The sequence below is a fragment of the Gymnoscopelus braueri genome (genome assembly GCF_963280865.1).
Source record: "Gymnoscopelus braueri genome assembly, chromosome: 9".
In the NCBI taxonomy this organism is placed as follows: domain Eukaryota; kingdom Metazoa; phylum Chordata; class Actinopteri; order Myctophiformes; family Myctophidae; genus Gymnoscopelus; species Gymnoscopelus braueri.
This window is the reverse complement of record NC_137610.1, coordinates 50,979,574-51,003,282: the sequence shown is the minus strand read 5'-3', so window position 1 is coordinate 51,003,282 and position 23,709 is coordinate 50,979,574. Positions and strand designations below refer to the sequence as shown.

Genomic DNA, 23,709 nt, shown 5'->3' with positions numbered 1-23,709 from the left:
AATGTATGTTTCATAATATCATAAGTTATATCTTCAAAGTAACTAGTAACTAAAGTGTTCAAATAATTGTAGTGGAGTAAAAGTACAATAGTAAAGTACAAACACCTCACAATTGTACTGAAGTGCAGTACTTAAGTAAATGTACTTAGTTACTTTACACCACTGGCGGAGGACTTGTTTGGGACTTTAAAAAAAAAGGTTTAGGACTTGGACTTGACTCAGGACTCGAGAGCAGAGACTTACATTTTCTTGCAAAACAGTGACTTTGTCCCACCTCTACGCCGCCCATCCCCCTGCCCCGCCCCGCCCCACAGTGTGTGTGTGTGTGTGTGTGTGTCTTAAAACGTTAGTCTTTTTCAATCGGCGGGGAGACAGCGCCGCCTGCTGGTAGACGTAGCAAATTGCAGAGGACGTTTTGTTGTCAAGCCTTATCGTAGCTCAGTACGTGATACTGTGTCGTACTTTTGTGTGCCTATACTTTCAGTGTGTTGCTGCCCAGTGCTGTAAATCTATGCTTCTTTCTGTGTGTGCTGAAGTAAGTTGTGTATTTACTGATGTTTTTTTTAAGTGATCATGGAATATCTGTGTGCTTCTGTAACAAAAGAGATACATATATATGTTGCTCCGATTTGATCACCCCCTCCCCCTCCCCCTCCCCCTCCCCGCCCCCTGCCAAGCAACCAGCTGTCACTTGTCACGTCAGCCAAGCAGAACAATAGAGACACGTCCTAAACTTTGCACTGTCAAAGCTGCATTTATACTCCAAAGCTCCACGATGTCGCTTAACCGACCGGACAGTCTTCAACCGCGACAATCTGAGCCAGCTAAGCTAACCAATCTGACTCTGAGCTAACAGACGTTAGCTAATCATGTCTGACCCAGACTCACAAGTCAGCTTCTTAAAGGAGTAGTTCACCCAAACAATTACTTATTTTCTATCAATTACACACTCCACGAAGCCTTGAATTCTTGGAGTTTTTTCTCTCGCATTCCTGAGCCACTAATTTGATGACTGGCGGAGTCTCCGGTAGGAGACTTGCAGCGTCTCCTATTGGAGACATAAGCATCTTTCCGTCAGTCATCAGATTATTGGCTTACAAATTGTCGACAAAAAACTACAAATCTCTATGATTTCAAGGCTTCATGGGTTGTGTAATTGATAGAAAATAAGTACCCCTTTAAGGCTGGGGAGCGATCACACAGAGGTGCGTCGCTACAATTTACAACGTGGGAATTTATCAGATGCTTTTATCTTATCCAGAGTGACTGACAAGGTAAACACATACAGTACATCAAATGCAAAGAGACAGTGTAGTGCCTCAGTAATCTAGGATCATAGGTAAACTATAACCGTGTATCAGTGTAATCGAAAAATAATCTCTACATTGAAACTACAGGACGGCAGGTAAACAATGAACTTAGCGTCTGTTTAAATAACACGATTAATTACACTAGAAACGCGTCTTCAGCAAAGCTATTGCTCCTCTCTTTAGCTGCACCAGTGTTGATTTTGACAGAACATAGTCATAGTCTTTTGAATAAAATTCCATTTAGTTTTAGTCATATTTTAGTCGAATAAATATCAGAAGATTTTAGTCGACTAAATCTACAGTTGATTTAGACGACTAAATGTATTTTGGCGGTGCCTTGATGGCGTCGTAATGGCTGGTTTTACAGTTGGTTGCATGCTGAAAATAGCTGATCTACAAGCTCACTGTGACGTAGATCTGCAATTTTCAGACACCTGAGCACAACCAAACATAAAATGACTTGTCTTTTAGTTCTACTGGATCTCTTCTCCTCTAGTCCGTCCCGAACATTTTAGTCAAATTTTTATTTGTCAAGGCGTTATTGAAGCGTCTGCGCCTTTAGCGATGCATCTTGTTGTGACAATTGCACCCTAAAACTTCACTCTCCCAGCTCTCATCGTTAAAACAAATAACGTTAAAGCGTCTGTTCTCGCATCGTCTAGCGACGGCAGAACAATCAGAGCTCACAGATCTGAGATTAGCCAGCGACTCGTGGAACTACGGAGTATAAATTAGGTTCCACGGCCACATTTACAGAGCCTTTTGCACTGTTTTGCACCGGTGAACTTTTATCATTCCTTTGGTTTGTTTCCAGGCATCTAAAAGCGATTCACCAACACACAAAAAAAGTTACGCTCTCACCTCCCGCCAGTAGTTAACGAGGAAGAGCAACGTGTTTAGAATTGGTCGACATGTCGTCCACATTCCATCTACTGTACGACTCCATCAGCGAGGAACACCCTGTAGTTGTCCAACATCAATTATGCTGTAAATATTATGGCATACAAATGACTCTGCAGCACATTTTCTACCACAGTGGTTCTCAAACCTTGTCATTTCGAGGACCCCCGGTGTTGTATACATTAGGCCACGGACCCCCCCATAACTCTGAGAGTTGTACACATATGAAACGGGGGGGGACCTCTGGCGGTCCCCGGAACTCTAGTTTGAGAACCACTGTTCTAGCAGACAATCCTGTGAGATTGACTTGTTGTTTGGTGACACCAACGGACGCCAAAGCATGATCACATGATCACATGATGATCACGTGATGATCACATGACCACCCTGGACCAGTGCCTCCGTTATGCAAAACCATCAACACCATTCAGGAACATTGGAGGCCGAACATCCAGCCATCGTCACTTAGTTTAGTACACGCACGTACACATGCACGCACGCACGTACACACATACACTGAACATTGCACAGCGATGGATAATGTCATGACAAATATTAAACACAATAACAAGGTTAGGATAAGTCCATAACTTCATATTATTATTAGTGTAGGACCAAGTTTTTTTTTATCTAAACCACTGCAAACACTGCCAACTATAAATATTATATCTGAGAGCAGAGCAGCTTCTGTTCTATGAGGACACAGTGAGGACACAGTGAGGACACAGTGAGGACACAGTGAGGACACAGTGAAGACACAGTGAGGACACAGTGAGGACACAGTGAAGACACAGTGAGGACACAGTGATGGGACAGTGAGGACACAGTAAGGTAGTAAGGGGACATGAGGACACAGTAAGGGGACATGAAGACACAGTGATGGGACAGTGAGGACACAGTAAGGTAGTAAGGGGACATGAGGACACAGTAAGGTAGTAAGGGGACATGAAGACACAGTGATGGGACAGTGAGGACACAGTAAGGTAGCAAGGGGACATGAAGACACAGTGAGGACAGTGAGGGGACATGAAGACACAGTGAGGGGACATGAGGACACAGTCAGTGGACCATGAGGACACAGTGAGAACAGTGAGGGGACATGAGGGGACAGTGAAGAGACATGAGGACACACAGTACAGTGAGGACACATTGAAAAGACAGTGAAGGGACAGTGAGAAGAGACACAGTGAGGACAGTGAGGGGACATGAGGACACAGTGAGGACATAACAGTGAGGACACAGTGAGGGGACACAATGAAGGGACACAGTAGAGACAGTGAAGGAACACAATGAAGGGACACAGTAGCGACACAGGCCCTCATTTATCAACGGAGCGTATAAACCGGCTTATATTTTTCCATATATTCGGCCGTACACCAAAGTCGAAGTCACATTTATCAACGAATACTATACAGCCGATCCTAGCGTACATTGGGTCGGAGCCTTGATAAATGTCACGGCTGAAACCGAGCGTCATTTAAATAACACGCCCTTAAATATTCTGGAAACACCCCGATTTTACGACATGACAAACCAGTATACGACCAAAAAACAGCATGGAAAGCCGATAAGAAAGAGTTTCGCCGTCTCGCCTCGCCTCGCTGCCTGTCAAGTCTCACACACGCACACGCACACGCCTCTCTCTCTCTCACACACACACACGCACGCACGCGCGCCCAACTGTGTCTTTCATGTAATCCGTAGCGGTACAATCTTTGTCACGTAGGCTTGTAGCCTACATGAATGACATATTATGATACCAATCACATCACCATGAATGGAATACATCTCCATATTAATTTATTTACCCCATACCGAGCAGTGCGCGTTCGAGTTACACTAAAATAAAGCAGTCAGATTCGGGCAGGCTGCAGTGATCCCGTGCTGCCACGTTAATAAGAGATTTGAGCGTCGGGTTTATATCCTTAACCCAGCCAGGTTATAGTCTTCATAACCCTCTATGACATAACTCCATACCATAGGACAAGCTACAGTAAGTTTGAACACCTCACTGTCCATGAAAAGATGGTCGGGAGTCCCGAAAATGCGCTCGCAGAAGCGCTCGTATATTTTGAAAATAGCAGATCTACAAGCTCACAACGCGTTGCGACCCGTTGTGAGCTTGCAGATCTGCTATTTTCAAATAGCCAATGCAGCCAGATCTGCAAGCTTAACTGAATGACTGTTAAAGCAGTTTGTTTAAATGACTTTATAAAATGTTTTCACAGGGATTATTTATTAGTGTAGATATACATTTAGGAGTGGATTATGTGTCCAGATGCCTGTCAGTCTGACAATGCTGCTCCGCAGGTCTACAATGGAATAAACGGGCGCAGCCAAAGACAACAACTGCTAACGACCAGACGTGAGATCTCAGCGTACGGTAGGATGAAGCCCACGTCAGGATATATTGTTAAATGCCGAAAGTTGCGGTGATCTCGCCGTACGCCCATTATTTGGTCTGCACCGCGTTGATAAATGAGGGCCACACAGTGTGTAGAGTTGGGGACACTTGAATAGACACAGTGAAGGAACATAATGAATAGACACAGTGAAGGAACATAATGAATAGACACAGTGAAGGAACATAATGAGTAGACACAGTGAGGGGACACAGTAGAGACAGTGAGGGGACACAGTAGAGACAGCGAGGGGACACAGTAGAGACAGCGAGGGGACACAGTAGAGACAGCGAGGGGACACAGTAGAGACAGCGAGGGGACACAGTAGAGACAGTTGTAGAGAGTTGGGGACACTTGAGTAGACACAGTGAAGGAACACAATGAGGACACACAGGGACATTGTCCAACTAGTAAAAACCAAGCAGACATCAGAGCAGCTGTTAGATCAATGGACAACAAGGTAAACAAGGTTACGCTGAGACCAGCGTGCGTTTTGTGGTGACGTATGACTTATCTAGTGATCCTTTTGATTCATTTGTTGTTTAGAGACTTTTTGTGTCTTTAATGACCGATAACAGTCCAGCCTTGTACAAATAAATAGTGAAAAATTAAAAAAAACACAGAAATCATGTGCATTTCTTAACGAGTGTTGATTTATTTCTGGAGCTGATAAAAAAAGGAAACAAGAGGAGAACATCTCTTGGTTGTGGAGTTATTTTATTTCACCGTTCATGTCATGTTTTCTTCTATGAGAGAAGGTTTGCGATCGAACAAATACGACAATCTCATAAACGTCGTGGAAGTTTGATCGCGTGTCTCCACGACCCCGACACCAACACAAGACATACTAAACGGTGGTTATACCGTAAAGGTTATGACCTTCTCGCTACACAGGGGGTGACAACGGATACACGACGTATGACAAAATGAAAGAGCATCACGACACAATAAATATGAGGCGCAGAGATAAACATGTCATTGTACATGTGAGGGCTGAATCATGGGGCATTAACCCTTTAAGACCGGGGGACGCATCTGTGTAACCACTTTATCCATATTTTATACTTTTGGCTATTCAAAAATAGCAGATATACAAGCTCATAGAAATGCTCGCTTTAAATATATATATATTCAAAGATTTGCAAAAAAAAATTCACGATTAAAAAAAAATAGCAGATCTACAAGCTCATAGCGCGGCACTCGGTGCCGCGCTATGAGCTTGTATATCTGCTATTTTTGAATAGCCCCACGAAATCTAAAAATGACACACAGATGCGTTCTCAGGTCTTAATGGGTTAAGGGGCGCTCCTCCCAGAGACGGAGGGCCTCCCGACGTTCAAGATCACAACCATAAACCATGGAAGACTGACGGGACGGACCACCTCCAAGCCCCGGCAAAACATCTATACCCCCCCCCCCCCCCCTCTGTGTTATAGGGGGCTACAAAGCCCCCCCCCCCCGCCGCATCATTGTCCATCACACTGACAGGGGCGATCAGGGGAAAAGATGACCTCTGACCCTGACGGAACATAACTCAACACTGCATCCCAACCCAACCACCCTATTTATTATTTATGACGACGATCACCACACTGGCCTCTCGGGCAGGAAGTTCACTCCAACTTGTTGTTGCGTGAGAGGGTAGAAGTCATGATACTGTACTGTATGTGCAGGCACTTTTTAAAAACAATAATACAATTAAATATAACTTCGAAATCAGAGCCCGACCAATGTGTTCGGTTCGGGACGATTTGTCGGCCATTATTTGTCTTTTTGTAAATGGTATTGGCATCGACGGTTACGCAGCTGACGTGTGTTTTAGGATTTTGTTATTTACGTTTGCTTGGTCTTTTTAACTCACTAGCTGCCAGAGTTATTTCAGATTTTTAGCTGTTGGCTGCCAGAGATTTTTAATTGAAAAACAAAAAGTACTCAGGAGCTGAGATACAGAATTTTTAAGTTTTAAGTTAACAAGGAAGTGGATAGGAGTCTAGATCTTCAACTAATCATATCTCCTAGGTCTTTTTTTTTCTTTTTTTTTTCAATAGAACGCATTTATGCGTTATTGGCAGTAAATGAGTTAATAATTCAAGTTGAATATTATTTTCCTATCTTGAAGTTGAACATAATTCTTAATTGAAATGTTTTGTATATCAAACGTTTTTCAAATTTATTTCAAGGTGGTTTTCGTAGTTTTTTTTTTTACAACATATCCGTCAAAACATGGGTATTCGGTGGTCTAGGACAGGGGCTCCCAACCGCAGGTACGCGGACCGGTGCCGGTCATGTCCGGGACATGTACCACCGGTCCGCGAGAAGGCGGCCGTGAATTACAAGTTTTCCCGGCCGCGAATCTATAACTTTGAGTCACCAGGATTTTCCAAACAGCGGATAGAAAGTTGACTCGGTCGCACGAAGACACCAAGGATTCGTCAGTGATGTCACCGTGGCTTATAAACAGCTTCGAGCTTCATAAATGGTGCACTACGTCCGTGCTACTTCCGCGTTGCATAACAGTGACATCACCGTCAAATCAACACCACTGTATACTGCCCACCTTTGGAGTCGCTACAGACAAAGGCAGCATCAGACGACTCACAGTGGCTTATAATGACTGCATGAGGCTGCTGCTGAGAGCTCCAAGAAGCTCCAGTGCAAGCCAGATGTTTAGGTTTATGTGTGGGGCAGTGGTGGAAAAAGTACTCAAATTCTTTACTTAAGTAAAAGTACCAATACTGCAATATAAAAATACTTTGTTACAAGTAAAAGTCCAGAATAAAAAAAATACTTGAGTAAAAGTACAAAAGTATTGGCATCAAAATGTACTTAAAGTACCAAAAGTAAAAGTACTAAATATTTGAAAATAGCCGATCTACAAGCTCACAACGCGTCGCATCGACGCGTTGTGAGCTTGTAGATCTGCTATTTTCAATTAGCATAGGTTTAAAATAGGTTTAAAGTAGTTAATGTATGTTTCATTATATCATAATTTATATCTGAAAAGTAACTAGTAACTAAAGTTTTCAAATAATTGTAGTGGAGTAAAAGTACAATATTTGCCTCTGAGATGTAGTGGAGTAGAAGTAAAAGTATTGGAAATTGGAAATACTCAAGTAAAGTACAAATACCTCAAAATTGTACTTAAGTACAGTACTTAAGTAAATGTACTTAGTTACTTTCCACCACTGGTGTGGGGCATCTGAGTCAGTAAATGACATAATCGACATAACGGACCCCACACGCAGTTCTGTCAGGTTCACCTCTAGACTGTGGAACCATTGGCGCACATGTTTGTATGTCAGAAACTGAACAATGTTGGGCTATTTGCATTATTTGTATTTATTTGTTATTATTTTTATTTCTGTTATTTTATTGTGTGGTGTTGGTATATTTGTGATATGGATCTCCCTGGGTCTGAAATAAAGATCGAATTGAAATCCTTGGTATCTTTATCGTAGCCTTAGTTTCAACGCGTGTTCATGATCAGCCTACTGTAGCCTATTTTGTCGCGATGGCGCTAATGAAACGCTAAACGGGATTATTATTTCATGTCAACATTCAAGTACATCTGTCAGAAGATGTAACCCAGGTGAAGTAATGCGTCACTCTGCAAGTTTAACCCATTAAGACCTGGAACTGTGTCATTTTTAGATTTGAGCTAAAAAGCATTATTTTACACTTTGGGCTATTCAAAAATAGCAGATCTACAAGCTCATAGCGCGGCACCGAGTGCCACGCTACGAGCTTGTAGATCTGCTATTTTTGAAAAATCGTGAAAATGTGTGCAAATCTTTGAATATGTATATTTTTAAAGCGAACATTTTTAACTCAAATCTTTGCTTCTGGGGGTCCCTGGAACAAAATATTTTGATGGGGGTCCGCGGCCAAATACATATAATTTTGGGGGTCCTTGACATGAAAAAGTTTGAGAACCACTGATATAGAATCATACGTTTTTCAGAATTCTGTTGAGATTTAGGAGACATGTAGAATCGGCTTCAGGTCTCAATGGGTTAACTCAAGTTTTCCACCTGTCCAAAGTCATTTCTGATACAGACATAACCTTTTTGAATCACTCTATCCTTGTTGATATAAACGTCAGGTTAGGTGAATGATATAACATTATGCAGTGATACAATAATACATAAATAGCAGGCAGTCATTGACTGCCTGTCAACTTCTGTGTTTTGGTACGATTGATGCACCCCCCCCCCAATCAGTGGTGGAAAGTAACTAAGTACATTTACTTAAGTACTGTACTTAAGTACAATTTTGAGGTATTTGTACTTTACTTGAGTATTTCCAATTTCCAATACTTTTACTTCTACTCCACTACATCTCAGAGGCAAATATTGTACTTTTACTCCACTACAATTACTTGAAAACTTTAGTTACTAGTTACTTTTCAGATATAAATCATGATATTATGAAACACACATTAACCACTTTAGCCCTATTTTATACATAGGCAATTTGAAAATAGCAGATCTACAAGCTCACAACGCGTCGCATCGCGACGCGTTGTGAGCTTGTAGATCGGCTATTTTCAAATATTTAGTACTTTTACTTTTGGTACTTTAAGTACATTTTGATGCCAATACTTTTGTACTTTTACTCAAGTAAATTTTTAATTTTGGATTTTTACTTGTAACAGAGTATTTTTATATTGCAGTATTGGTACTTTTACTTAAGTAAAGAATTTGAGTACTTTTTCCACCACTGCCCCCAATTAATGCCTGTCCACAAACATGTTCTGAACCGTCAGCCGGTCCGTGGTGACAGAAAGGTAACAGAAAGGTTGGGAACCCCTGGTCTAGGACACTTCAAAATCCAGATCAGCATCAGATCCAGATCAGCATCGGACCTAAAAGTCAGCCATCAGTCGGACTGCCATCAGGACACACCAACTCCGTGTGCGTGAGATAGTGGATGTCTCATGCAGAGGCACTTTGCGATTACATTAAATATAACGTACAATCAGAGCCAGATCAATTAAATCATCGGCTATTTGACTTTCATTAACGACGGTGGTATCAGCCGTTACAGAGCCGGTGACCCCGATTTAAAAAAAAAAAAGTTTCCAAATAGTTAAAAACCCGTACGTCTTTGGAGGCGATCGCCGGGAGGATCGCTGTGAAAAAATTATATTCTATGATTTTTCAAAGGTTAGTAAAAAAAAAATATATATATATATATATATATATATATATATATATACATATTTTTCCCACCCCGTTTTTTTCACACAGATCCAGGAGATAACGTGATCCAAAGTTGTTGATCCATGTGTTTTTTTTTTTTTTTTTGACGAAACATGCTATTTTCCCCCCGCGGAAGCACAGTGAAACCCTCAGTGATTAGCAACCATCAGGGGATCGATCATTCTGGAGGTAAATATTCTGTGACTACTTGAAAAGGTAAGAAAATGGTAAGGCAGTCTCTTATTTAGTTGTCTGGCAGTTTAAGAGTTAATTCCCTCATTAAAACGTGTTGTTTTCAGTGTGTGTCTTCTTCACAAAGCAGTCATAATGACATCATCGTAATGACATCGTCGTGATGACATCATCGTCTGACTGATGTGAAGTCATGTGACTTTCTTCCCGCAGTGTTGTTTAAAGTGCCATTTAGAGCCAGGGAGTGTCCCGCTCCGCAGCCAATCAGGAGAGGAGTGTCCCGCTCCGCAGCCAATCAGGAGAGGGTTAGGGCCAGGGAGTGTCCCGCTCCGCAGCCAATCAGCAGAGGCTTCACTGCAGCAATGGGGAGTGGCTGGAACACGTCGCTCACTGAGCCGTGACCACACATCCCATGTTCATTCCATCCCCATGACAACAGCCCCGCCCCTATGAGAGAGAGAGAGAGAGAGAGAGAGAGAGAGAGACAGAGGAGAGAGAGAGAGGAGGAGAAGAGGAGAGAGAGAGGAGGAGAGGAGATGGAGGAGAGGAGAGATGAGAGAAGAGGAGAGGCGAGATGAGAGAAGAGGAGAGAAGGAGAGCGAGAGGAGATGAGGTTAACCGAGCTCAAACTACAAGAAGGCTCGTCTATACTTCGACGCGGGTCGGTGTCTCAAATTCAGCCCCACCTTTACCTTTTAATGTGATGAACACATTCATGCATAATTAATGCAGAACTACTAAAAATGCACCATTCTGCATAATAAGTACTGTTGCATTTGGGACTGTAAGTATATATATTTGATGTCAATACTTTTTACTCAAGTGTATATTGCCTACAGGCCTTTAACAGAGTATAGTTGTTACATTGCATTGTGGTATTGTTACTTTTACTTAAGAAAAACAGAGTACTTTAGTGTTTACTGACTACATGAAGAGACTGTAAAGGGTGTACAGTAAAGTATGTGAATAATAACAGACAATGACAGTAACAAAGTAAAAATACTTGAGTACTGTACAACACTGTTTCCCAAACAGTGGGTCGGGACCCCTCTTTGGGTCACGGACCCATTTTTACTGGCCGTGTGAGTAAATATGTCATTATTTTTCCTATCATACATTTAGTTTTTAATTATTATTATTTCAAAGGATTTAAAAAAAAATCTATGTCAACAAAATTCAAAACATTTCACAAATTATAAACAAAATTCAAAAATTTTTCTAAAATAATTTCATAAATAAATGGAAAATTTAAAATAAATTCAAATTTTTAAAAACATTTTTGAAGTAGGCCTAGTGAAAATAGCAGGTTGTGAGCTTGTAGATCTGATATTTTCACTAGTTTGGGTTTCTAGTTCAAATATCTCTTTTGGGTCTGGAACTAAGGAACCAGTGCTGTATACAGTACTTAAGTCCTACAAACAACAACAACAACTGTGAAAATAGCCGATCTACAAGCTCACAGTGACGAGAGGTGAGCTTATAGATCTAAAGGCCTCTCAGTCTCGGTGGGAGCTTGTGTGGTGTGGGCGTGGCTTGTGGGTGTGTGGGCGGGGCTTGTGGGTGGGTGGGTGTGGGCGGGGCTTGCTCTGCCTCACACAGAGAGAGGGAGGAACACGTGCCCTGGCAACACAGTTACCTAATGCGCTCCGTCGTCATAGCAACAGAGGAGAGCTTTGCTTTCTCAAGGGTAACACATCTTCACGGTACTACCCCCCCCCCCACAAAAACACACACACACACACACACACGCACACACATGTTTGTATTACTATACTCGTGAGGACATCAACATTTAAGGACAGCGATTTCATGAATGCCATTTGTACAAAATGTTGCCATTTATAATCCGTAAGGCTAAAGCCGAACTATAGCAGATCTACAAGCTCACCGATGCAGATCTACAAGCTCACAGATGAAGATCTACAAGCTCACAGATGCATATCCACAAGCTCACAACACGTCGCGCTGCGACGTGTTGTGAGCTTGTAGATCAGCTATTTTCCGGTGCATGAAACACACACTGGCACGCAGCTATGTATAAATCATGTTTAACTCTTAATTCCAACCCCTAAACCTGAAACTCTAAATGCCTAATCCTAAACCCCAGCTACTAATAGTAGATACATCTCTAAATATATATTTTTGAACCATAAAACGAAAATGTTTTTTTAATGTCCATTTCTCATATACCTGTATACTCGTGGACACACACACACACACACACACACACACAGTGTTTATTATCCTTTTTCTTTTTTTCTCCCCCCAGTGTTAGTCCCTTGTTCCTTCCCTCAGAAGGTGGCAGTGCCAACCAGTGCCAACTGTCACATATGCTACAGCACACAGCTTATGGTGCGGCGACAGCCTGCCAGACGGGTGGCTTATCCACGCTGTCTGTCTGACTGTCTGTCTGTCACACAATAACCTTGTATCTCCATGTTGTGTTTTTTTCATAAATCGATGCCCTGTAGCAGTGGTGGAAGAAGTACTCACATATTTTACTCAAGTAAAAGTATCAATACCACAATATGAAAGTACTCCGTTACAAGTAAAAGGCCTGTGTTCAGAATGTTACTTGAGTAAAAGCACAAAAGTATTGGCATCAGAATGTACTTAAAGTATCAAAAGTAAAAGTACTACAATGTTTGAAAGTATGGCACAGTCGTGTAAATGTATAAGTGAAAATAGCGAATCTACAAGCTCACACAATGCCTTGTGAGCGTGTCGAATTTTTGCAAAATTGTGAGACATTTTGGAAGATGTTTATTTGCCAATATAATAACACGGCCAGAACATGAAGGGTTAAGTGTGACTGTGGGTTTGACAAATATTGAACCAATGAAAAGTATTAACTAAATAATAACTACATTGTATCCATTGGAACACATGGTTATGTTTTTCCCCATTTCTTGAAAAGTAACAGTTTTCAACATACAAGGTTTCTACCTGACGACATGCACTGCATGGAAATAGACAGACACTTACGCACGCACACTTCCTCTAACACGCACACATGCACGCACACGCGCGCACACACGCACACGCACACACACACACACACACACACACACACACACACACACACACACACTCTTTCCAAGAAGACGTTACAAGGTCGTTTGGTATAGATTATAGAATGTGTTGGTTTGTGTTGCTGCTGATGCTGTTTTAATCTATGTTGCACATCACTGTTGGTTACCACGGTAACTAAGTGCCAGCACAAAGCTTAGGCACATCAAAAGGTATCAGAATGGCGATGCATGATGCTAACTCTAGCAGCAACATTCATCTGTCTGATCTGAGGAATATCCAAAAAAAATTTTAGCAAAAAACGGCCTCCTGGTGGCGCTATAACAGGCCGATCTGAAATATTTGGGGCACAGGTTCTGGTCTCCAGGGAGTGTTTGTGTGTGCACAGTTTCACGTCGATTGGTCCAACGGTGCCGGAGAGCTGTTCGGACGGACGGACACACACACGGACAGGGGGCAAAAGAGTTGTCTCAGCCACGCCTTTGGCCTGGCGGAGACAATACGATTATTTTGGGGGGTCGCCAGTTCAAATATGATTATTTTGAGGGGTCACCAGTTCAAATATGATTATTTTGGGGGGTCACCAGTTCAAATATGATTATTTTGGGGGGTCACCAGTTCAAATATGATTATTTTGGGGGGGTCACCAGTTCAAATATGATTATTTTGGGGGGGTCACCAGTTCAAATATGATTATTTTGGGAGGTCTCCAGTTCAAATATGATTATTTTGGGGGGTCACCAGTTCAAATATGATTATTTTGGGAGGTCACCAGTTCAAATATGATTATTTTGGGAGGTCACCAGTTCAAATATGATTATTTTGGGAGGTCGCCAGTTCAAATATGATTATTTTGAGGGGTCACCAGTTCAAATATGATTATTTTGGGAGGTCACCAGTTCAAATAAGATTATTTTGGGAGGTCACCAGTTCAAATATGATTATTTTGGGAGGTTGTGGCCTGAAAAGGTTTAGAAGCAGTGCTCTAATCAACCTTAAAGTCACATATCATCAACAGATCAGAATGGATATGCAAGCTAACTGTAGGGAGAAAAAAAAACATTTCCTGTAAACCAAACTACATGATCTAATGAAGCGTAATGTAACATAATGTGCACTCTGCATTATCATGTTATTTTACACTCTGTCATGTCCAGTAAAACTATAATATGAGATTATATATCCATCAATTAGATGAGTTTTAACAGTTTCCACTGTCAGTAGCCTACCAACAATATATAGGCCTGTCACAATAATGACATCATTGCCTATTCGCAATTATTTGAGATAATCACAACTATTTTTTGCATAATCGTCATACTAAAAGGATAACACAAAAAGCCCTGAGGGCTTGTTTCCATTGTGGTCCTATGTATTCAATTCATCAAGACATATACATACACTATACAAGAAATCATCTATACTAAAGGGCACAGAAAAAACTGTGGGGAGTGATTTATTTTGGCAAGCTAGAAGACTTGGCTTTTATGGCGGTTTTTAAGGAGGGGAGGGAGTCACACTGTTTGATGTCTGGTGGTAGGACATTCCACATTATGGTGGCATAATAGTAGAATGAATTTATCCCCATGTTTGTGCCGAATCTGGGGGGAATGAGGTCAGTGGATCGGAGCTCCCTCTGGTGTTGTGTCCGTGGGCGTTCCTCACTGTGGAAGTAGTTTGACAGGTACATTTATTTACACCGGTCCCTTGAGTATGTTGAAAACGAGGCCCGTTGCAAGTTGCTGTACTCTATCCTCTACCCTGAACCAGTGCTGATTTTGTCTTTTGTTTTGACTGTTTACTTTTAGTCATATTTTAGTCATCTGAAATAGTTTTAGTCGACTAAATACCATAAGATTACAGTCGACTAAATCTACAGTTGATTTAGTCGACTATAATGTATGTTGGCGGTGCCTTGATGGCGGCGTAATGGCAGATCACTCGGTTGCATGCTGAAAATAGCCGATCTACAAGCTGCGACGCGTTGTGAGCTTGTAGATCTGCTAATTTCAGAGCGCAACACCCGAGCTTAAACAAACATAAAATGACTTGTCTTTTAGTTCTACTGGAGCTCTTCTCCACTAGATCCCTCACTTAACATTTTAGTCTAGTTTTTATTTGTTGACGAAATTGTCAATATATTTAGTCTTAGTTTTAGTCATCGTAGCTTAGTTTTTATTTAGTTTTTCTCGGTGTAAAAAGGTAGTCGACGGACATTTTTTGTCATAGTTTTAGTCGACAAAATCAACACTGCTCTGTCTATGAATATCCATTGAGGTGGAGATGGACCAGGGCTTTCCTCACATCCTCCATCCAGGTGGAGATCTACATTAGCCTGAGCAGACCAGACGTGATGCAGATACATTAGATGTAACAGACCAGACGGTGATGCAGCAGAACACAGATATACATTAGATGTAACAGACCAGACGATGAGGCAGCAGAACACAGATATACATTAGATGTAACAGACCAGACGATGAGGCAGCAGAACACAGATATACATTAGATGTAACAGACCAGACAGTGATGCAGCAGAACACAGATATACATTAGATGTAACAGACCAGACAGTGATGCAGCAGAACACAGATATACATTAGATGTAACAGACCAGACGATGAGGCAGCAGAACAGAACACAGATATACATTAGATGTAACAGACCAGACGGTGAGGCAGCAGAACAGAACACAGATATACATTAGATGTAACAGACCAGACGATGAGGCAGCAGAACAGAACACATGGAGGCATTGGTTCAGTTCAGTGTGACTGACCTAGTTAAAGCCCAGAAATAGAAGCACTCAGGTCTGTTCTGTTCTGCTGCTGCTGTCACTGTGCTGCTGGGCCCTGGGTGTGTGTGTGTGTGTGCGCGTGTAGTGGTGGAAAGTAACTAAGTACATTTACTCAAGTACTGTACTTGAGCACACTTTTGAGGAATCTTTACTTTATTGGAGCGTTTCTAATTTTCAATACTTTTACTCCACTACATCTCAGAGGCAAATATTGTACTTTTACTCCACTACAATTATTTGAAAACTTGAGTTACTTTGTAGATCTTTACAAAACATACAATACATTGACCACTTGAGCCCTTTATACTTGAAATATTTTTGAAAATAGCAGATCCACAAGCTCATTGTGAGCTTGTGGATCTGCTATTTTCAAAATATTTTTTATACATGTTGAACTTGTGAAATGGGACATTCTGCACAATGAGTACTTTTACTTTTGGTACTTTAAGTATATTTTGATGCCGATACCTTTTTGCACTATTACTCAAGAACATTTTACTTGTAACGGAGTAGATCTACATTGCAGTATTGATACTTTTACTTAAGTAAAATATGAGAGTACTTTTTCCCACCACTGTGTGTGTGCGCGTTTACTAAATATCCTGACTAGGTAAAGTATAATTTAAGAAACAGATATTCTGAGAAAGCTTTTCCTGGTCCTCCTCACAGGAGAAATGGTTGCTTTCATGGTAAAAAAAAACATGTTGTTCTGTTTGTTGAGCTTCCTTATTAGTAAAAACATTAGTTTCGGGTTAGGATTAGACATTTAGAGGTCGAGGTTAGGGGTTGGGATTAGAATTTCCCTATATTTGATACTTCCATTTTTATACTGTAATCAGATTTTTTTTTTCAACTTTCCGCTTTTTTCAATGCCTTCCAAAGATTGGCCGTGTGTGACGTGTGCGTGCGTGTGTGGTTGTGTGGGTGTGTGTGTGTGTGTGTGTGGTTGTGTGTGCGTGTCTTTCTCGTTCCCAAACAGAAGAACTTAATGTGATGTGCTTCAAAAGCTTCTAGAAGCTTCCGATGTGATCCTGTAAGGAGCCAGTGATCCAACCAGGAGAACTGGGTCACTCATTAAACTTTAATGTTGAACATTTTATTCCTAAATCCTCCTGCATGCGATGCTGCAGAGGAACTTTAGTTAACCCCTTAAGACCTGAGACACATTCTACACATATCTTCTAAATCAAGTGGTTCTCAAACTTTTACATGACAAAGACGCCCAAAATAATATGGCAAAATAATATAGCCACAGACCCCCATCTGAAAATATGTTGTTCCAGGGACCCCCCAGAAGCAAGAGTTAAAAATGCATACAGCATATTCAAATGTATACAGTAGGGGTGGGACGATATATCGATATATCGATATATCGCGATACTTTCTCCCGCGATAAATAATCGATATCCTGCCGAAAAATATCGATATTAAAAATTAAAAAAAAAGTTTTTTTTTTTTTTTTTTAAGTTTGTGATACGATGTTTTTCCTACTCTGTATTTGTGTAATGATGATTTTGAACTGTTTGGTGCTATTTTATGTGTTTATGAATTGAATACAAGGACTATCGTGATATATCGTTGGTGAATTTTCATGCAATATATCGTGATATCGCAATATATCGATATTTTCAGATATCGTGATATATCGTTGGTGAAATTTCTTGCAATATATATCGAATATCGTGATATCGCAATATATCGAACATCGTCGAATATCGTGATATATATTGTTATCGTGGGCCTAATATCGTGATATATATCGTATCGTGAGGTACCCATATCGTCCCACCCCTAGTATACAGTATATGCACACATTTTCAAAAATAGCAGTTCAAAGTGACTCGCTCTCAGCTTGTATATCTGCTTGTATTTCTTTGATTAGCCCAAAGTACAAAATGACACGGGACGCTTTCCCGGTTTTAAGGGGTTAACCATCGGTTGTCACGCAAATAATTGTGATTAAATATTGAATCGTGTTTTTTTTAGCCGTTGAACATTTGGAACATTATGAATAAAAATTACATTTCTGTTTCTGACTTTTAGGGCTTTGTAAACTCAAACAGTACAGGGTACGTACGACTTAATTATGCAAAAGGAAATGACTGACAATGACCGTTACTATAATGCTCAAAATAAATAATGTACCATCGTGGCCAAATCAGGACATAAAAGCCTACTTCACAAATTTGCGAAAATAGCTCACATGTCATGACATGCATGTTGTGAGCTTTTATTTTTTGCCATTTCTTAAAATCTACAAATTTAAAAAGGGACGCCAGTATTTAAGTGGTTACAAGAGTGTGTGACAACAAAGTGGAAATAATGATGGAAATAATGACCTTTCTGTTCTTCTCATCCAGCTGTTTTTTATACAATCTGTAATTGTGAGTTGAGAGGGGAACTAAGCTAAAAGTGTTGGTACTACTTTGAAAAGTATGTGTATTTCTGTGTGTGAAGCTGTGGAATGGCTTGCCTGAGACTATTTAAGCAAAGTATTCACCCGTTTCCTATAGGCTTTTCACTTCCTGTGTGTGTTCCACTTCCTGTCGATTTGATCCAATGAAATCCAATGAAACTGGTCAGGTGACTAATGATATCCAATTAAATCCGACAGGAAGTGGAAAACACACAGCCTAGGAAACTGGTGAATACATTTTATGCAATTCAAAAAAAGGTTCAAACAGTTTATACCGGACAAATACCAAATGGAACTGATGGATGTACTGACCAAATTGTGATCAAAATGTAGGATTGATAGACTAGGGATCTACGTATGTACATTATGGATTTATGTTTTGTTTTGTTTGTTTGTTTGTTAGTTATGTTTGTTAGGTTCTTCACATTCTTCTTTTATGCTAAAATATAACAAAATGTAATCAGGATAGGCATTCATAAGCTACAAGCTTCTGCCTATACCTTTTATATCAGGTTAAAAGAAAAAATGATTCATTGTAATGTCTCACTGGAAACAAAAAAAGAGTATTGAAATAAACTAAACTAAACTAAACTAATAATGTCTGTTTTTGATGATGATGGTGATGTGCTGTACTTGCATGCTTCACTCTCCACACTGAAGCCTCTTGAAGCGGTCGACCACAGTGCTCTTCCATGTAATACTGGCCATGGTTTTCACACACATCGTTGTATTTTATATGAAAAAGTGGGTTGACCATCTCTCGCTGTTTGTAGAGAGCAACATTGTATTTTATTTATTTATAAGGCCTTGTGTGGTAAGCTTCCTTTGGATCTATCCTCGCCACTGGTGGAAAAAGTACGATTTTTTTTACTTAAGTAAAATATCAGTACCACAATGTAGAAATACTCTGTTACAAGTCAAAGTCCGGAATTCAAAATGACTGAGTAAAAGTACAAAAGTATACACATACATAATTTCATAATATGATAACTTGTGAAACAGGATATTCTGCATAATGTTATTATATTATGTATAAAATGTATAAACATCTTTTGAAAATAGCAGATCTACAAGCTGACACAATGCATCAACGCATTGTCAGCTTGTAGATCGGCTATTTTCAAATGGCCAAAATGTATATAGGGGCTGAAGTGGTTAATGTATGTTTTGTAATAATAATCAAAATCTACAAAGTAACTAAAGTTTTCAAATAATTGTAGTGGAGTAAAAGTACAATATTTGCCTCTGAGATGTAGTGGAGTAGAAGTAAAAGTACAGAAAATGGGAAATACTCCAGTAAAGTAAAAACTTAGCCTGGTATGCAGCCTGCTTCGCTACGTTCGGCGGACTTTTTTTTCTCTCTTCGCTTCTCAGTCTGGAAAGCCTCCCATTGGGAGGTTTTGCAGAACTACACTGGAACTACATATGTTACGTTGGGCAACGTCGTTGCTGATTGGATGTTGTTCAAACGAATGACGAATCACAACGGTCACACTGTTTTTTTGGTCCCGCCCCCCACCACAGACCAATCAGAAGCCCCAGGTTCGATTCGAAGCTTTTGGCATGTCCCGCCTCCCTTGGAGATAGGAGGCTTTCCAGACTGAGAAGCGAAGAGAGAAAAAAAAGTCCGCCGAACGTAGCGAAGCAGGCTGGATACCAGGCTAGTAAAAACTACCTCAAAACTGTACTTAGGTACAGTACTTGAGTACATTTACATAGTCACTTTACACCACTGCTACTCGCTTTTAGAACCAAATGTTACTGGACATTCAACACGTTCACAGACACACATTAGATATACCAGCATGAACAAGGAAAGACTGCTTTAATTTATTATGCTCCACACAAATGGAACAAAACTCCAGGACTCTCTGAAACTGGTTGGCACACTATGGTCTCAATAGAGGCATTCAGGGTGCTTCTTGAGGACACACTGCATAGTGACTGCGCCGGTTGCATCTGTGACGTTGTAGTGTGGTTCAAATCAGTGTTGATTTCGTCGTCGACTACCTTTTTTCAAAAAACTAAATAAATACGAAATAAAAACTAAGCTACGATGACTAAAACTAAGACTAAATATATTGACAATTTTGTCAAATAATAAAAACTAGACAAAAATGTTAGCCATTTTGTTTGGTTGTGCTCTGAAAATAGCAGATCTACAAGCTCACAACGCGGCGCGCTGCGACGCGTTGTGAGCTTGTAGATCGGCTATTTTCAGAGCACAACCAAGTGTAAAATCAGGCGACGATGCCATCAAGGCACCACCAGAATACATTTTAGTCGACTAAATCAACTGTAGATTTAGTCGACTATAATCCTATGATATTTAGTCGACAACATTTTTATAAAAACTAAAACATTTCAGATGACTAAAATATGACTAAAACTAAATGGAATTTTATTCCAAAGACATATTCTTTGTTTGTTATTGTTTTTTATTATGTGTATGTGTTTTGTATGCTGTGATGATCAGGGTGTCCTTGAATAAGAGAGCTTTGCTCTCAATGGGCTTCCCTGAATAAATAAAGGAAAAAGAAAGAATACACATGAATGGAAACTATTTGAATGATTATGTAAAATAATTGCAATTAGCGCATATAATTGCAATAGCTTATAACCCCCAGGGGGGGCCCCCACATGATTTTTGGGGGTCCCCAGATGATTAGCTTAATGTGCAACATTAACAGTAAACAAACTAACATACAGTATAAGTGTATACGGGGTATCTATTTCTAAAGTGACAATTTAAGGACTTTTAAGACCTTTTTAATACCTCTTAAAAAATGCTATACTATACATATAGGTGCCAAATTGTCGAATAAGAAAGAGGCAAAACTTTTGAAAACCACAATATTTATCTGTGGAACCGAATCAAACTAAATGTGTTACACCCCCAGAAAGGCAACGGTCGCATCGTGATGCGTCCTGAGCTTGTATGTCAGCTATTTCCACAACTTTTTTATGCAACACTTGTGCAACAATAATTATGGCATTAATTTACGAGTGAGCGAGCCCGCAGGCGTGTTTTGTACCGACATGGGACACGATCACAGCGCACGAGAGGGTTTGTATTCCCAGGGACCAGTGGTGGAAAAAGTACTCAAAATGTTTTACTTAAGTAAAAGTATCAATACTGCAATGTAGAAGTACTCTGTTACAAGTAAAATGTCCGGAATTCAAAATTTACTTGAGTAAAAGTACAAAGGTATTGGTATCAAAATGTACTTAAAGTACCAAAAGTAAAAGTACTAAAACGTTTGAAAATAGCCGATCACCAAGCTCACATTGTAGATCGGCTATTTTCAAACAGCCTAGGTATAAAATATGGCTGAAGAGGCTAATGCATGTTTCATAATGTAATAATTTATATCTGAAAAGCAACTATTAACTAAAGTTTTCAAATAACTGTAGTGGAGTAAAACTACAATATTTGCCAATGTAGTGGAGTAGAAGTACTGACAATTGGAAATACTCCAGTGAAGTAAAAGTACCTCAAAATTAAATGTACTTAGTTACTTTACACCTTTACACCACAGCCAGAGACTGAAAGTAAAGTAAGAGAGTTCAAACCTGAACGCATTCTGTAGGCACTCAGACACAGCTAACCACACAAACCCCTGGACCACGGACCCCCCCCCCCACACCTCTCCCCCCAAACTGTCACTTTTCAATCATACCATCATCCGGACGAATTATACAGAACTTTGAAATGGCAAAAAGTTTGGTTTCAGTAGGAGTTTTGTCCCTTCAGCCATTGCTGCACCAAACGTACTGCCTCACTGATATCGATTTCATACAGTCTATATATGGCTGATATGTTGGGTTGTGTATCCTGGGGACGTCATGTGTTGTGTTGTGTTGTGTTGTTATATGTCTTTCTGTTGAACAAGAGGGATATCCCTATGGGACAAAAACAGACTGATTTTGATTCAGCAGACATGTAGCGATGTATCGTAAAACTTCAAACTGGTGACAATATAAATCGATTTAATTAAAAAATGTAGCGCGACGCTAACAGCAGAGGGCGCGTAAAAGAATAGAATAAAATACATCATCTTTGTAAGAGAATTGATTAAAGAAAAGGGGGTTTCAGTCATTTGCTACTGTATTGAAAAGAGGAGTATTGTAAAAAAAATAAAAATAATACTGGATTTGTGTAAGAGAACATTTTTAAATAAGTCATTTGTTTGGAAACAAAGTTTTTGTTTAAAAAAAACTATCATCGTGATTCAAATCATATCATGAGTTGAATGAATCGTTGCATGCCTATGATTCAGTGCTAAATGTCTTATACACACACTGCCAGTAAGACAAGGAAGTTCATTCCTGCGTTCGCGTTTCTCACATATCGTATAATATTTCGTATGAATAAATATTGACTCACCATCATCATGTGTAATATAATAAAGCAGTGAATAAACCGCATGACCTCACGTACAGTATGTCATGCCTTGTATTATAACTGTGCGTTATGTAAGACTGTGAATGAGTTCAGCATGGTGGTGGTGCTGTGTTCTTTATGTACACAGAGAAAAGATTGCTTTACAAACATGTACATAATAAATATGTTTAATGCTTAACGAGGCTGTCCAGCCTAACGCTAAGCATCCACTGTGACTCTAATGACTTCCTGAAGCAAAGCAATACAGCCGAGAGCAATAAACAATATTATAGTGCCTGGAAGCCTGGATGGAAGCCGAAGAGTTAAACGTCTCACAATCCAATCCATGCAATCCCGGAACGCATACCGTGTCCTTTTAGATTTGAGCTACAACCATTATTTTATACGTTGGCTATTCAAAAATAGCAGCTATACAAGCTCGTAGCGCGGCACCGAGCGCCACGCTACGAGCTTGTAGATCTGCTATTTTCTAAAAAGGTCTTGAACATTTGTGCACATTTTTTGAATACCTGTATTATTTTTTTCAAACATCATGTTTAAATCAAATCTTTGCTTCTGGGGGTCCCTGGGACGACATATTTTGAGATGGGGGGGGGTCCACGGCCAAATACATATCATTTTGGGGGTCCTTGACATTTTGAGCACCACTGATTAGCAAACATACGTTTTTCATAAAACAGTTTTTATGACATCTGTAGAAATCCCCCAGAAGCAAAGATTTGAGTTACAAACGTTCGTGATTTTTAAAAATAAAAATGGCAGATCTACAAGCTCATAGCGCGGCACTCGGTGCCGTGCTATGAGCTTGTAGATCTGCTATCTTTTTTGAATAGCCAAATCAATCTAAAAATGACCCGGATGCTTTGCCGCTCTTTTAATGGATTAAATGTAAAACCATTACAGCTGCTTCTGGCACAAGATTAACTCCCATTTGTCACGACGTCACCGAGCATATCGTCCTCGTCTCTCGCTGAGGAAGATTGGACTGTCTTCTAGAGACAGACAGAGAGACACCGTTTCTGTCTAGGACAAACTCATTCAGTGCCACATGACGTC

General features: G+C 40.2%; 1 protein-coding gene across 1 annotated transcript in view; it reads right to left on the bottom strand.

Moving 5' to 3' along the window:
• Positions 1-9,862: 9,862 nt before the first annotated feature.
• sergef (secretion regulating guanine nucleotide exchange factor) overlaps positions 9,863-23,709 on the bottom strand; it is a 34,024-nt gene continuing 20,177 nt past the window's right edge. Inside the window, exon 10 of the mRNA XM_080436909.1 lies at positions 9,863-10,452. Coding sequence (XP_080293035.1) covers positions 10,301-10,452 — 152 coding nt within the window. The 3' untranslated portion in view covers positions 9,863-10,300. The remainder of the gene's footprint in view (positions 10,453-23,709) is intronic.